Below are 16109 nucleotides of genomic sequence, written 5' to 3' on the forward strand. Positions count from 1 at the left end.
TTAGGAAAGTATTAGACCCACATGTGACTGTTCTGAAATTTATTGTAATTTTATGAAATTTAGGACTGATATTTAAGTAAAGAAATTTCATATTGCTAGTTTCAATTTTTAACCTCTTATATAAAGCTAAAAAAAATTTAATGACAATATTATAATTTAAATTACGAAGTTTAAAATTTTTACTATTTTTTAACTCCGTATTTAAAAGTGCTACATAAAATTTTTTACAGAAGATTGCATAATTATTGTTAGCTTAATTGATATATATAATTAACTAATTAAATATATTTATCCTACAATGTTTTGATAAGTTGTTATTGCCAAAATTAAGAAGAAAAAATAATAATAAATAACATAAGAAAATTCGAAAGAAAGTCTTCCATCCTAACTCATTTTAAAGAAAGAGAATGAAATAAAAACTGTTTTCAACCACAACAGAAGACCCCAAGGCTATTTAACCCCTCAACTATTCAAAGAAAGTAAAGAGGCTTTTCTCCTAACCCCCCAAAAGATCTCCCCACTAGAACTTTTACTCGTATTGGTAAATGAAGGGAGGACAGATGGGAGGCGTGGTTTAGGCTCTTTTCCCAATTTTTTTAAGAATTTTTTCATCTTTCTTTCCTAATAACACATTTCATAATTGAAGAAAATAATTACTAGTTATTTCTTCTGGTAGCTTGAAATGTATAGTTCGAGTAAGTGAACTCAAAAATAAGGATTTACTAAATGAATTTTGATAAAAAACGGATTTCAAGAAGATGTCTCTATTACCGATATTTAAACTCCATTAATAATTTAAAATTTATGGTAAAACAAAAAGAGATTTCATAAAACCTTAGAGTAAACTATGAAGTTTCAAATGCTGAAAGAATTTTTCCAAAATATCAAAATGCAAAAAAGTTATTAGCAAATGAAGCTCCCATAGAAAAAGCATTAGCAGCTGGCATTGAGAGGGTAGGTATTGCGTCCTCTTAAGCTCACAAGAATTAGAGTTTAAACAAGTTAAATTATATTATTNAAAATATCAAAATGCAAAAAAGTTATTAGCAAATGAAGCTCCCATAGAAAAAGCATTAGCAGCTGGCATTGAGAGGGTAGGTATTGCGTCCTCTTAAGCTCACAAGAATTAAAGTTTAAACAAGTTAAATTATATTATTCATTGTAATTTTAGAGTAAATTTATACTTTTATCCATTGTCAAAAATTAACATAAAATTATTGGAAGAAATTTTTATTAAATACCATAAAAAAATTAGGCATTTTTTTCTAAACAAAAGAGCTAATTTTGAGCATTCATGCCCAAGACTTCCTAGATTATTTTTTCAAAAACATTCCACTTTAAAAGGACAATGGCTTTTCATAATTATGATAAATATGAAAGATTTTGTGCTGTAACAAACTGTAATTTAAACAAAGTGTTACAGATGGAAAATTGCTTATAATTAAGAATAATTAACTGTGATCATATTTAATAAGTGAGAAATTTTTGTATTTTCTTAAAAATCGGTCCATTTGTGGATTAAAATGTTTCAGTTTAATCAATGCTTTATGAATGTACTTGCAAACAGAAAAATATTTCACACATAGCAACAAAAAAATTAGACTAATGTATATTTGATTTATGTCAAACATATATTTGTTTAGTTCCAACTTAAACTATTTTTACATCTCTATGACAAAATAATAATAATCTCAGTATAATAAAATTTAGCACCTATTTCTGTTAGTTATAATTCAGACACAGAATTGTAGTTTTTATTTATTAATGTATAATTTTAAGTTAATGTTTATTGAATTTTCTAGCAGTAATAAAGTGTTATTAACTATCGAAAGAAATTGTTTATTTATTCATGTACAGGGTATCTGGCCACCTGTAAAGTCATGGATTTAGGTGTTGAAGAAAATGTGTCATTAAATGTCATGATTTTAACCATTTTTAAAAAAAAAAAATCGTGGAAAGTCATGAATTTAGGTTGCCGAAAAATCTAATCTTTAAAATGGAATTTACAATTTCACGGTGTTTCGAATATAACTTTTCTGATTTCAAATTTTTTTCGTATATTTATTTTTTTATTTTATCAATTTAAAATTCTAGTTTAGGCTTTTTATATTACTCTTACTTTTAAGAAGCAATAAAACAGGTTTAAATAACTACATATATCTGACTGTATTTAGTTATATGCTTTTGTATTTTTTAGCTATTTTATAGCTTCAACTCTTTTTTTGACTCTGTTTTTTAAATTTTAAATCTATAAATTTGAAGATACAGAGTATAACAATTTTGGTTATACCTATCATTTCAATTACAGCTATTATAATGCTTTTTTAAATTTATTGTTGTGTTTTTGTCGGAGAAAATAGTAACTGTAAGTCGTGAAAAATTCATGGATTTCAAAATCTAAAACGTAGCAGATACCCTGCATGTATTTTACAAACTGTTAATGATTTAGAGTTGTCTAAAAGTGTTAAAAATGACTAATATAAATCAATTTTCAACAGAATATTGTTCACGATGTAGTATCAGGAATGGGTGGTGAAATTGGAAGAAATGCAACTGTAATGTCAAGAGCTTCAGTATGTATTATATGTTTATTTTTGTATGCCTTGCAGTTGATACATGTATAACTTTGTTTTCACTGTTTCAATTTTAATTTACAGGATGATGGAACAGTTGATGTACATATTAATTTAGGCAGAATGCCAGTATCAGTACCCATGCACAGTGAAGCTCAACTTAGAATGAACAGGGTTCAAACAATGCTGATACGTGCTAATCATCTGATGGACACATTAGAGGTAAATTCAAAATCTTAAAGTTGGTATTTATGGAGATCATTTAATTTTTAATAAAATTTTAATTGAAATCAAGCAATAAGAAAAGTAGTTAAGTCTTTCTGATATTAACCTAATGACTAACTAAAATCTAATGTGTTTACCCATTGCAAAATAGCACATTTTAGTCAGCCAACATGTTAGCAACTGCAGTCTTAATCTGTATATTCTTATTGAAGGGGCATAATTTATCTCTTTGTTGCTTAAAGAATAATGATATCTAAAAATTGGTTAATGTTTAGAAGCGAATAGTTTTATATGTTTATTGTTTTGTGATATTTGTGGAGGTGTGGCTAGCTGTATAAGCTTATGGATTAACTATGAGAATAGTCATATAAATGTTAGCATTTAGAAATTGATAGTAAATATTTTTTTTTACTATCTAAATTAAGTTATTTATTATTGTGTCAATCTTAAAGCCCCTCAAAGAGTTATCTTATTGACGAGCACAAATTTCGTTACCCGGAAGTGCTCAATTAACTTTTTCCTCTCTTTCATTTGGTTCATTGCTGTTATTGAACCATTTATTTTTAATGTGCATCTTTTTTTTTTTTTTTTTTCTTTTTTGTTACTCTTAGTGCATTTGCTTTCTTCTATTTCTTAAGTTTAACAAAATAACTGCATTCAGAATACAAAAAGTTTGAAAAAAGAAAATAAAAGAAGTTCATTCCTGAGGCAGAATATTATTTTTCATGCTAAAAGTGTTTATTACTAAAGTAAAATATATACCGATTAGATCCCCACCTAAATTTTAAGGAAAATCGCAATTGGGGGAAGGATAAATGTTAACAAGGGAAAAATGAGAAAAATTTAACATATTTAATAAAATGGAAATATTATTAGACTTAATTAACTGTGAAATAAATTAAATTAAAATTAAGTAATAAAAAATAAAATAAAAAATTTTCAAATTATTATGATTACATCGTTAAAAGCAATTGGCAAGAACGTGTAAAAATTCTTTTATAATTGTTTTTTCTTTAATGCTAAGAACGAAAGATTTAACTTAAATATATTTATTTAAAAATATTTTTAGTCGGAAAAGCTTTCAAATCTTGCAAATACAAATCCCACTGATTGATTTTAAAATTGTGTCAATACAAATCACACTGTTTGATTTTTAAATTGCGCGATTACAAATTGCAATTTATTGCTTAGAAATCACAGAATCGATTTTTGGTATTATAGTCATGTGAATATGAATTGTGGTATTGGATTTTAAAAATACATGAAAAAAATCATGAAATGTAGTTATTTAACCAGGTAAATATGAATCACGACATTTAATGTTTAAATTGCGATGAAATATCTGAAAAATTTAAGGATTTCTGTGGGGGCTTAATCAGTTATGACTGCAGATCAATATTGGTATGAAACTATAAGTGGGAATTTCGTTCAGTATTTTGCTTTAACTGGACCTAAAGACCTATGAGGAACAGTTTTTTTTCTTTTACTTTCTAAAATCTATAAAAACTAAACAGGATCGGCTTTAAAATTATAAATTTATGAATATTGAGGCTATTTTAGATTTTTTAATAATACCAGGGCTGATTGTGCTCCGGATAAAAACCGGATTTTTCGCTAACCGTGATCCGGAGATCGAAGATCCAGACGTTTCAAAAAATCCTTGATCACGAAAGTTTCTAGAAATCAAATTTTCAAAGGTGGAACTTAAAAACACAGTTTATTTTATTTGTTTGTAAGGGAGAGCCCGAGAGATACTTTATAAGCTTATATTCAAGATTAATATTCATTTTTTATCAGTAAATAGTTATTATAATCATAAACTCATGAAAGAAAGACATATATGTAAATTTCAATTACTTCTCCAGGTCATCATAGGTATGTGTAAATTTTAAATATATTTTAAGTAAACTAAGAAATATTGAGAAAAAGGAAAAAATCTTGTTTAAATTTTTTTCGACTTAACTTTTTTTTTAACTCAAGAAATTTTCCGGAATTTTGTCTTGGACTCACAATCACCCCTGTAATACTTATTTAGTTGTCATTTACTATTGATCTTATGAAAAAGTTTTATCAATTAAACTAAGGTTTCTATGGTCTGTTTTTCTTTCTAAATCTTTACGTTAATAGTTTTATTATTAGGCAGTAATAGAATCTTTTTTATTTGGAAGTTAGTTTCTAATATTCCCTTTTTCGAAAATAGTTTGAACATTTTTCAAGGGCTGTACTTTCGGATATGTAGATCTATTATTGATATGATGTATCAATCCGTTTGTTAATAGTTTTATTATTTATATAGTAATATAAAATCTAGTATTCTTTCATTTAAATTTTATGACTAATATTCCCTTATTCAAAGGTAGTTTGAACATTTACCCAAATGCTATTGTTTCTGACCTGTAAATCTATTAGAGTTATGATATATTAATCCTCTTATCAAAAGTTTTCAAACTTACTGTAAAGTATTATTATGTTGTGAAAGATTTAATACTTTTTGTCCTATGAAAAAACATTTAATCAAAAATATCATTATTTAAAAAAGTTGTTCCACACAAATTATTTCTTTAATCATTATTCCAATGCTTTATTTTTTTATGCTGTTTCTGCTTTTCCTCTTTCTTCATTTTTACTATCTCATTCCTGCAAATCTTAATTTCGCACATTTATTACGTTAAACGCTATTTTCAGTTTAGCTATGTATAACAATATTGAATGTAAGATAATTAAATAATTAATCTACTAATAATTTTATTAATTATTTTTTTTTTCTTTCAAAATAGGATGGAGCAAACTCAACCAATGGAAATGTTGCTGACTCTTCCTCACAAACAGAAACTAGTGAACCTGAAAACACTGCAATGGAATCTGAGACAAGTAATCCTGGAAATCCTTTAAATGATTCAGTTTTTGAGAATATGGATTCTGCATCTGCTCCAGTTAGTGCTGAAGTTAACACAGAGGTAGATTATTAAACTTTGTTCTTTAAGGCTGTGAGCGTTCTATAATATATATATATCAAACTGTACATACAACATCTGTGTGCAGTTTGATTTTTTTTATTTTTTTTTTAAATCTCTTAAGTTGCTTTTGAATGTGGAGGCAAATTAACTTTTAATTGGCTTATTATTTAATTTGACATTTTGAATGTTTTAAGAGTTCATTCTTATTTTAAATCCGCTTTGAAAATTAATTTTATTTTCAATGTTATAATTACTTAATTACTACTACTTAATAATAAGTTATTCTACTTAATTACTTAATTATTTAACTTAAATGGGGGGCTTTTTTTCGACCATTTTAAAATAGCTAAACAGTATTATTTTTTTCTCCTCTTTTTTTAAATTTTAAAGACTATTTGTCTTCTTAAAAATTCATGTTTTTATTCTGTACCATTATTGTTAAAGTTTATTTTACAATAATTTAAAAAAAATGTGAATTGTGTGTGTTTTCTTATAATTAGTATTATTATTTTCTATGTTATTAGTTGTATAATCGTATTCTGAATAGAAAAATCTTTGACTCTCTTAACTTTTATGAATTTTTTCTAGTTATAGTTTTTGTTAATAATGTGTTATATTAAAAATCTTTTGTTAAAAGTTAGAAATAGAATTTTAATAGTTATTTTATAGTATTATTGTATTAATTAACGGTTTTTAAATTATACAATTCTTTTATTCGAAATTTTTCAGATAAATGTGGACGTTCCAAATGAAATATCAATCAACCGAGAGACTTTCCGGTTTGAAGGTCTTGCCCAGGCTGCTCAAGCAGCAATTTCTGCTGCTTTTGCCACTGCTGCAGCCGCTGCCAGAGCAGCTGCAACTAGTGTAGGGAGTCCTGTTGTAAATAATGGTTTGTATTTTTATCTTTTAAAAAATTGAAGTGTCATGTATTCAATTACTTTTGAATTTTATTTATTGTATACTTGTTCGAATAAATTTTTGACTCTCTGAAGAATATGTTAATGAACTTTCTATAAATTTGCTGAACATAATATTTATCTCTCAGTTAGAGTTTTTTTTTTTTTTTGTGCTGCCAAAACACATTTTGTCTAGTCAAAATAAGGCTCATAAATGTTATATTATTCATTATCGGAGTGGCGTCACAATTATAGTGTTTAGTGGAAGAAAGTTATAAATTACATTTTTGAGAAAAATTCCATGCAACAGAGAAATGTCCTATTTTTGTATTTAACTATGCAACTTTTTTTATTTTAAGTTTTTCAGAGTGCAAAAAAAGAAGAAAAAACTTGAATTTTTTACACACATTTTAATAAATTTAGAACCAATTTTAGAATCTGAATTAAATGGTTTGATGATAATTTGCTTCATTTTGTATTTATTGGAAGATTTATTTATTTATTTTTAACTCTGCAAATGAAAAGCATGATTTTTAAGATCAATAAAAATGATGGAATTGTGGTTGAAAAAATAATTAAACCAAACTTTTCAAGTTGTCAATTATATCATCAATTTAAGTGATTACTGTCAGGAATTGTGAATTTTTTTTCATTATTGAAAAAAGTATTTATTTATGTGTTTTGCAGTTCCCTTAAATGCTTTGGGAATATCTTGAAAACAAAATCAGTTGTTAAAGTTAATAAATTCAGGAAAGTTAATTCAAATCCAACCTACATTTATTTAGTTAAATTAATTCTGAAAAAAAAAATTCTTTCTGTGCAAAAAAAAAATCATATGTTGTACAGATACTTCAATTAGCATTTAAATGATTGTATATATCTACAAATATATCTGAGAAATGTGATTTTCAACTATTTCAGCACATTAATTTTTGCATTATTTACTATTCTTCAGTGTAATATTTTTTTCTGTTTATATTAAATCTTTAAATAATCAATTTAGTGCCCCTTGACTTGCGAACTGTCTCGGCGGAACCAATGGAGGAATCTTCAACTGAAACTCCTGCCTCAGACTTCATGGATGCAATTCCATCTGAAGAGTTTGCTGTGGATTCAGAGCCTTCTAGTTCAGAACCAGTTTCTGTAAAACCAGAACCTAAACCTGATGCTGCAACTTCCAGTCAGACTCCTTTTAGTCAGCCCATGCCTTCAAATTCTGCATCTGGATCAACATCTGCAACAACATCAATTCCTCAGCGATCTCGTAGACCTGTGTAAGTTTTTATCATTTATTGCTAAAGCTCTTCTCCATTTTAAATTACTGGGGAGCCTCATTTGCTGTGTTTCAGGTTGCAAAAAAGCTATCATTTTCTAAAAAATGTCGAGTCGGCTGGTTATTATTTAAAAGTCCCTCTTTAATTTAAAAAACTGGTCTTGATTGGCTTTTAAATATTTAAAATGAATAAATTAGTATACATGCATTTAACTTAATTTTAATAATCTCTATTTAGTATAATACATGTAAAATATGTTAGATTAATTTTGCTTTTTTCTTAACCATTTATTTCATAAATAGATAAAATGCTATTGATGTAATTGCTGCTCCATATTCGCTTCAAAACCAGGCATTTTTCTGAAATTATCTAAACCTTTTCAAACATTTTTTAATTCATTCTAACTTTGCTTTAAACTGATTCATAATAATTATCTTTTTTAATCATACTAAATCTTTAAATAAATTAGACTTATATACTTATTATTAGATATATACTTATGCTGCATTAAATAAGTTGATTTCTAATTGTAGCTCTTAACTAGTTTATTGCTCTTAACTCTTCCGAGGTAAGAGCTGTTGCTTCAAACTGTTTTGAAAGTGCCAAGTTACTGGTCCAAATTTTTCCTAACACAGCCATTTCAATGTAGTAATTAAGTGACATTTTTATATATTTTTTGGGTAATTAAAGTTTTTGAGAAGTATTGGTTCTAATAAAAGCCGGCTTTTTAATTTTAGCCTGTCTCTTTAAAAAAAAAAAAAAAACAGCTTTTTTTGGCCTGGCTAAAATACATAGTTTCCTCTAAAAATAATTACAGTCTTTTTTTTATTTTATTGTTTTTTTAGGCAACCAAGTGTTCAAACACTAGCTAATTTATTGGATGAAGTAATACGATTTAATTCAAGGTTGCAACCTAGTTTAGAAAGAGTTAGAGATTTGCTAAGAACTGATGCACCTCTTTCTGGAAGGGTAAGTTTAATTGAAGTTCAATTTTATTCCATGTAAGAAAATTTTGTTTTTGTGCATTTAGGTCTTATTGCTTCACTTTGAAATCATTTGCTTACTGATTTGTTTTTTATTATCTTGTTGAACCAATTGGGTTCATAATATTAAAATATGGTGTTGATTTTGAAAATAAAACCATACAGGTATAATATAAAACTATTTTTTTATGAAAAAAGCCATATGGTTCATATGGCTTTTTCATAAAAATAGTTTTTAAATTTATCATTTCATAAAGATAATGATCAAGCTCCATCAATTTTGAGTGTGTTCAAAATTGCTTACAAAAAGTCATTCTCAATTTAATATTTGGAAAGTCATTTTGCAACCATAAGTATCGTAAATTTGTCAGCGCTTCTCAATTTGTATGCAATCTAACCATATTGTTTAATTTATGAACAATTTGTGTTAAACTAGTTAAAAAAAAATTTAAATTCTGTAAATTTCAGTCTTTAATTTATTTGTGGCTCCCATTACTGCATATTGAACACATGTTTCACCTCTATATAATATAGGTATGCTTAAAAATTTTATAAATATGTGTTCAATCAACTTCATTATAAAATAAGTTTTGTACAAATAAACTAAATTATTTTATTTTAATTCAACGCACTGTTGTTAATTTTTTAGGAAAATTATTGATTTGACGGCTGTCTTTTTAAACACCCACATCTATACAAATCTAAAACTTAAATCTTAATTATCTAAAGAAAGATAATTATTTTGACTCTTGTTAATAGAATTTTTCTTTCATTACAGCCATGTGCTGATGCTCAGCGATTATTCAGCAGAATCTCACAGATGCTTCACTTCCTGAGCCATGCTTATCATTCTCTTAGTGATTTGCACGTGAATTTCACCCATGCACCACCACGCAGTCCAAGAGTGAGAATTATTTCATCAGCACAGGGTTCCATTTTACAAGGCCTCCCTATGCAGGTAACATTAATCATGTGGAACTTGAGTTATTAAATTGTGGTTTTATTTAAAACCATTAAGAGGACTCTATACCTCGGAAGAAACTTTTTATCTCAAATTCTCTTTCATCTTCATTGGTAGTTCAAAATTTAGAGTACAGAAAAAGGGATTTTAGGCAAACCTAGAGTAAATCAGGTTTCAAATGTTGACAAAATGTTTTAAAAATATCAGTATGCGAGCAAATTAGTGGAGAACTTCCCCTCAGCATAATCCTAAGTAATCATCTCATAATTGGTTTGCATTGGGTATTTTAAAAAAAAGTTTCTGCATTTTAAATTTAATGGCTTACTTTAAGTTTGCCTGAACCTGTTTTTCCTATACTTTAAATTACTTATGAAGAGGATGGCAAGGGATTTTGCCCATGGTTCTCTTAATTTTTTAACTTTAATTGCTCATATATTAAAAATGGAATAACTTTTTCACTTGCAGTATTACCTAATTCATATATACAAGCATATTTATGTAATAAAAAAATAAACTAACAGGTAATTGTATTAATTTTTAGTCTGAAATCTCTTTCTTTCTCCATTTAGAATGAAAAGCTTGTTTACAAATAAGAGTTTAATTTCTTGTAAAAGAACTATTTTTAGATTAAACCTTTAAAAAATTTTAATAGTTATTTTAAAAGTTTTTCCCTTCAGGCTGTATTGACTATAATATTTATTTTTCTTCCTTCATTGTGTGATTATGACATAATTAGGGATCTTACAAAATTTTCTTTAAATAATTCCTAGTATTATAAATTAAACTTTCTAGATTTTTGGCAGGATTTACTATTCTCCAACAGAGAAACGATAAGATAAAGTATTATGATTTCACCTTTTTGTCTTTTTCCTTATGTTTTTCGGCTACAAAAGTTATTAGATATTAATATATATATGTATTATGCTTTTTACTAGCATTTTATTTTAAATTTTTTAGGCACAAATCAGCATTTCCACCTCAAGTGGTCCGTCATCGACTTCAAATACGACCACTACCAGTAATAATGCAACTAATGAAAGTGCTCCAAGTTCTAATTCAGAAGTAAGTGAAGGATTCTTGTTTCCTTATTGCCAATTACATTAATTTTTCTTCTTATTCTTAAGTAATTCATTTTTAATCTATTTATTCGTATAACATAAGTTCAAACATTTAGTTTAAATTTACAGTCCAAGAATTTTTTTTATAAATTTTAAAATAGAATATTCTTACAATAAAAAATTAGCTGTAGTTATAAAAATCAAAAATCCTATAATTATTTTTGCTTTTGTTAACTGTGCCTTTTATTATTCTTACAATTCTTTAAGATCATGAAGAATCTAATCAAGGGTGTCTCAATTTTCACTCAAGTAATTTTGTTTGTAAACATAATGCTTTTATGAATGAGTTATACTTTATAAATTATGAAAATTTTAGTTTACTTTTTTTAGTGATGTCTACTGTCCCAAAAGTATTTCCTGATTATTTTTTTTTAAATATATTGTCCTGATTTTTTTCTTTGGCTCACTAGGAAGTCTGTATTATGTCATTTTTAAAATGTATGCCATGTTTAAGTAAAATTCATAAATTTAATTTTGAAAAAAAAAAATTTTTTTTCCTCTTTGATATGCCAAAATAATTTTATTCCTGCAAACATTAGAGGTGGCATTTTTAAGTTATTTGACCAACAGTCTAGACCTAGTCTAAGTTATTTGACCAACAGTCTGAATTTTATAATTTTTTTCCTTTGCCTGCTATGTGTATGACATATATATATGATATGAATATATATATATGATATGAATATATATAAGATATGAATATATATATGACATGAAGTATATATATGACAGTTAATTTTTAATTTTTTGTTCTTACATTAGCAATTTTGTTAACTGTTACATCAGTCAATCTATTTTAAATTTATTTTATTTTGCTTCATATCAGTAAGTTGCTTTTTTTTTCCTCCTTTGATTTTACTCATTTATAATTATGTTATTTTAATTTTTTTTGAAGCATCGGTGCATTATAACGAGTAATTTTTTACTTAAGATAATCATTCTTTATTTTGACATACCTCTGTCATAAAGCAATGCGTCCTGGAGAGAGCGTTTACATTTATCCCATCAAGTTTTTATCATATTTTTAATTATTTTGTGTTTCTAACTAAATTTTTTATATATATTTGTGATAGAATAACTTAATCCACTTTAAATCAATGAAAAACAACAAAAAAGGAGAAGCAAAAAAGATAAGTAAACCTACTTAAAAGATGTTGAAACATTGCTAAAAACGAGTTTGAACTCACCTCTAATTGTAGTCTATTTCTGAATATTTGATTTAGACAGGATGCTTAACATTTTTAAAAAGCACTTAAAGGTGCTTATTTTTTTAAAAGCCCTTAAAGGTGCTTTTTTTGCTGGATTTGAAAATGGTGCTTAATTTTTTATCTTTTAAAAAAAGATTTTTTCTTTACCACATCGATTGTCATTCTAAATTTTAAAAAATTTCGTGATTTTCACAATTTCCTCTGTATTATTTATCAGAAACTAGCTATTTTATCATGATTATGTAAAGTTTTTGAAAATGTTTTTGAATTTTATTGGTTTTATGTTTATTTATTTTTTTTCAATTTATTTATTATTATTTTTTTTGAAAGGGATTAAAAATATATTTTGAGTGCTCAAAGAGTACTTAAAAGGTGCTTTTTTTGTTGAAAAATCTAGCTATGTACCCTGTTACATATTCATTTGTCACTGCTATTTTCTTCTGCTTAAAATTAGAAATACTTTTAATGTTTCAGGTTAGACCCACTCCTCAAGTTACTACCCAGACTTCAACATCTACTGCTGACACTCCATCAATTGGAAGAGGACAAAATCCATTAGTTTTTATGGAAGTATCACCTACATTAACTATTGATAATATTGCATCAATGGTGACACCTCAACTCAGTAACGCTGGCTCATTTTTTAATATTGTTCCTGTACCTGAGGGACCTTTCTCAGCTTCTAGCTCTCCTAGGAATACATCTATTTCTAGTGCTGCTGCACAAATAAGAGGCATGGATATTTATTTTTTAATAAATGTTGTCTTTTTAACCTTTCAGAACATTGAAAAAGTGACACCTTTCTATGCGTGGGCTACAACTCAAAGAGGCAGTTTCTGATTTTAAGATAATCTTATGACTTATTTATTCTCTTACAGAAAACATCTTTGTGTTAAAAAAAAAGGAAATCTTAAATATTTATCATGATTTTTACTCGGACCAGATTTTGTATTAAATGGAAAAGTTTAGTTAAGCTTCGAAAAATATAACATACAAGCAATTTTTCTTGTTTGACCAAAAAGCTTCTAGTTAATACAAGTAAATTTTACAGTAATTTTAGATATTTACTTTAACTACCAAACTCAAAATGTTTAGATTTGGTGTCGGTAACCAACCAAACGGTCTGAATCTAAGTTCACTGAATTACTAATGATTTAATGAAAATTTTGATTCGTAAACATGAAACCCAATTTAAATAAATAAAATGAAAAATACATTAATTTTCAGTTGTATTTTGAATGCATCCAAAAACAAATTTTAATCTCTTCATTTAAAAGCTAGTCTTATTTTGTTTTTAAAAAAAATTCTAGGCAATGTACTACATTTACACCGTATTCTCTAAATGAGCATACCAAGTATATTTATACTGCTTGTTTGGCAGAATTTTGAAAACACATCAATATTTTTCAGTAAAACTCATTTAAAAATTTAAAGTTTAATAACCAAAGAGAAATAAACATAGTATTTATTTTAACTCCTAATTTCAAAATTTATCTTTATATAAAAATTCAGCTTCTAAAGAGTTATAATTATCTTCCTTTTTTTAGTGTTTTTTTCCTCTCTTTTTATTGTGTTATGATGCAAAAAAAGAGCTATTTGGCATTGTTTTTTTAAATTAAATTCTCTAGTTCTAATCCTTCATTGTTATGTAAGTCATTCATAATATAGTTATGAAGTGATAGTGCAATATAGTTATGAAGTGATATTGATAGTCTTTTCGTTTCCACAGCACTTGCGGAATCACGAAATGAAGCAAATACAGATTCCTCTAGAAGTGTGCCCAGAACTACTTCTTCAACTGCTGGAACTTCCTCTAATGGTCAGGCTCCTCCTCTAAACATTCCATTTCGCAGTTTGATTCCTGTGCCTCTTACATCGATGGGAAGCTTGCACACTTTTGATTCTGGTTTGCCCTGTCATTCCGTTTGGGCATTGGAACCATCTCGAAGACGACACAATGCTGGCGGATCTCGAACTCCCAGTGCTGTAAGTGAACATTTATATATATTCATTTATATTTATTATTCTGACCTACAAACTCTGAGGTTTTTTTTGTGTCCAATCTCAGAACATCAGGCCGGCAAAGTATTTTCTGAGACTTTTTTCATTGTAAGTGTATTAATGGGAGGACCCGCACATTGTTTCCATTCAGCCCTCAAAACTCCCCTCCATATCAGCGATTTCATATATCAAATGTATTTAGTTTATCGTTGATTCCTTTTTTAGAACGTGTAATATTTTGAAATATCTGAAGACTGATAAACCAAGAAAAGGTATTACATTACTTTTACACAATGCAGTAAAGAAAAAAACTGTACTAACAATTTTTAGGGGTAAAAAAGTTACTTATATGAATTTAATTTAAAGAATATGCAACTTATTTATTTATTTTTATTTTTAATATAATTGTTTTGTTTATTACGCTGTACCACATTCAAAGAAAAGTCTCATGCCTTTGGAATTTCTAATGTTAGCAGGTCTGTAAATAACTATATTAAAATCACAGTTATTGGAAGCCAAATAATAGAAAAAGTTTTCTCTGTTAGGATGAATATTAATTATTTTTTGTTGTTGAAATTTTTTATAACAAAAAATAAAACTAAAATTATTTTTTATTTTATTTTATGCATAACTTTAATGCACTTTTTCAATAGTTTTTTATATCTTTTAATATATCAAGCACTATTTTTCTCCCCTTGACAAAGATATAAACACAATTATTAATACATTATTTTAAACAAATTTGTTTTTCTTGTGAAAAGATTTTTTTAAGCTTCATTGACATGCTTAATTCTGTTGGTTTTAATTTCTAGTTTTACCTAAATTTTTAAACTACTTACTTCGTGTAAAAAAAATTCTTTGTACTTTTTTGTTTCTTCATTCCCCACCTCTTTTTGCTGTCAGTCAGTCAAAGTTTTGATATTTCTTTCAAATTAGTCCCCATTTCACAAACCAAAACCTATAAATGTATTTGTTCTGAATAACTTAAGCAATAAGTGATAATCTGCATAACCAGTCGGATCCATCATTACTATTGATTCTCTAACATTTTTCAAAACTCACTAAAAGTATTTAATTATTTCATCAACTGAAATCTGTGCCTTTTTTTTAAGTGGGTAGAAAAAGTCTGTCTTGATTGACAAATTGTCATGTTGTTCCCTCTAGAAAAAAAAAGTATTTTTTCCATTAAATTATTAAGCGTTCTGATTAATGAATGACCTATACTTATTTTTAGCACCAGCAGCCAGCTTTAACTCCTAATTTTCCTGGAAGACAAGAGGATCAATTGCAGCAAGTCATTAGCAATATTGTGATGTCATTATTAAACCACAGTCATAATCAAGCTCCTGGTAAAATGAATATATAATTGGATTTTATATTAAACTTTGACATTATTTAAATATGTATTTTTCATGTATCCATTTATTGTTTTTTTCAATTTCGAGCACTTAATTCAATTTATTGTTGTTTCAGTTAACTCAATATCTTTTTGATATGCTAGGAAAATGTACATGCTTTTAGATCATGTATGAAGAGACTAACTATACCTTACAATGGCGATTTTGAATTGATGAATGCTTGAATGATCTGTTTTTTATACCCCATGGTTACGACTGGATCAGAAAACCTAAAATTGTCAAAGAATTTTATTTTAAAGAAAAAAAGCTTGGGAATAATGTAATTTTTGGTCAAAACCTTGCATCAAACCTGCTAAAGCTTATTTTGAGATTCATGCTTACAATAAGTAGCCAATTAGATTCAAATTAAATAAGTTTAGCATTCATTTTTATTATTTCTTTTGAATATTCTGCTGCAACATGGATTTTTCTTTCAGATTAATTGAATTTAGAATGTTGATTTTTGAAAACTATTATTTAATTGTGACCATATTTGCATTTTTTTTTTTTTAA

The 16109-nt window shown here is 26.8% G+C and overlaps 1 protein-coding gene across 2 annotated transcripts in view; it reads left to right on the forward strand.

Annotated features, from left to right (window-relative positions):
• LOC107443611 (large proline-rich protein BAG6) overlaps positions 1-16109 on the forward strand; it is a 59525-nt gene that overhangs the window by 10445 nt on the left and 32971 nt on the right. For both annotated transcript variants that reach the window (XM_043046875.2, XM_043046878.2), the window contains exons 6-16: positions 2499-2573; positions 2658-2795; positions 5576-5755; positions 6485-6647; positions 7658-7928; positions 8774-8897; positions 9690-9869; positions 10830-10934; positions 12673-12931; positions 13928-14184; positions 15434-15548. In XM_043046875.2, the coding sequence (XP_042902809.1) occupies positions 2499-2573; positions 2658-2795; positions 5576-5755; positions 6485-6647; positions 7658-7928; positions 8774-8897; positions 9690-9869; positions 10830-10934; positions 12673-12931; positions 13928-14184; positions 15434-15548 (1867 nt within the window). The remainder of the gene's footprint in view (positions 1-2498; positions 2574-2657; positions 2796-5575; positions 5756-6484; positions 6648-7657; positions 7929-8773; positions 8898-9689; positions 9870-10829; positions 10935-12672; positions 12932-13927; positions 14185-15433; positions 15549-16109) is intronic.

Source organism: Parasteatoda tepidariorum, chromosome 8 (assembly GCF_043381705.1).
Source record: "Parasteatoda tepidariorum isolate YZ-2023 chromosome 8, CAS_Ptep_4.0, whole genome shotgun sequence".
Lineage (NCBI taxonomy): Eukaryota > Metazoa > Arthropoda > Arachnida > Araneae > Theridiidae > Parasteatoda > Parasteatoda tepidariorum.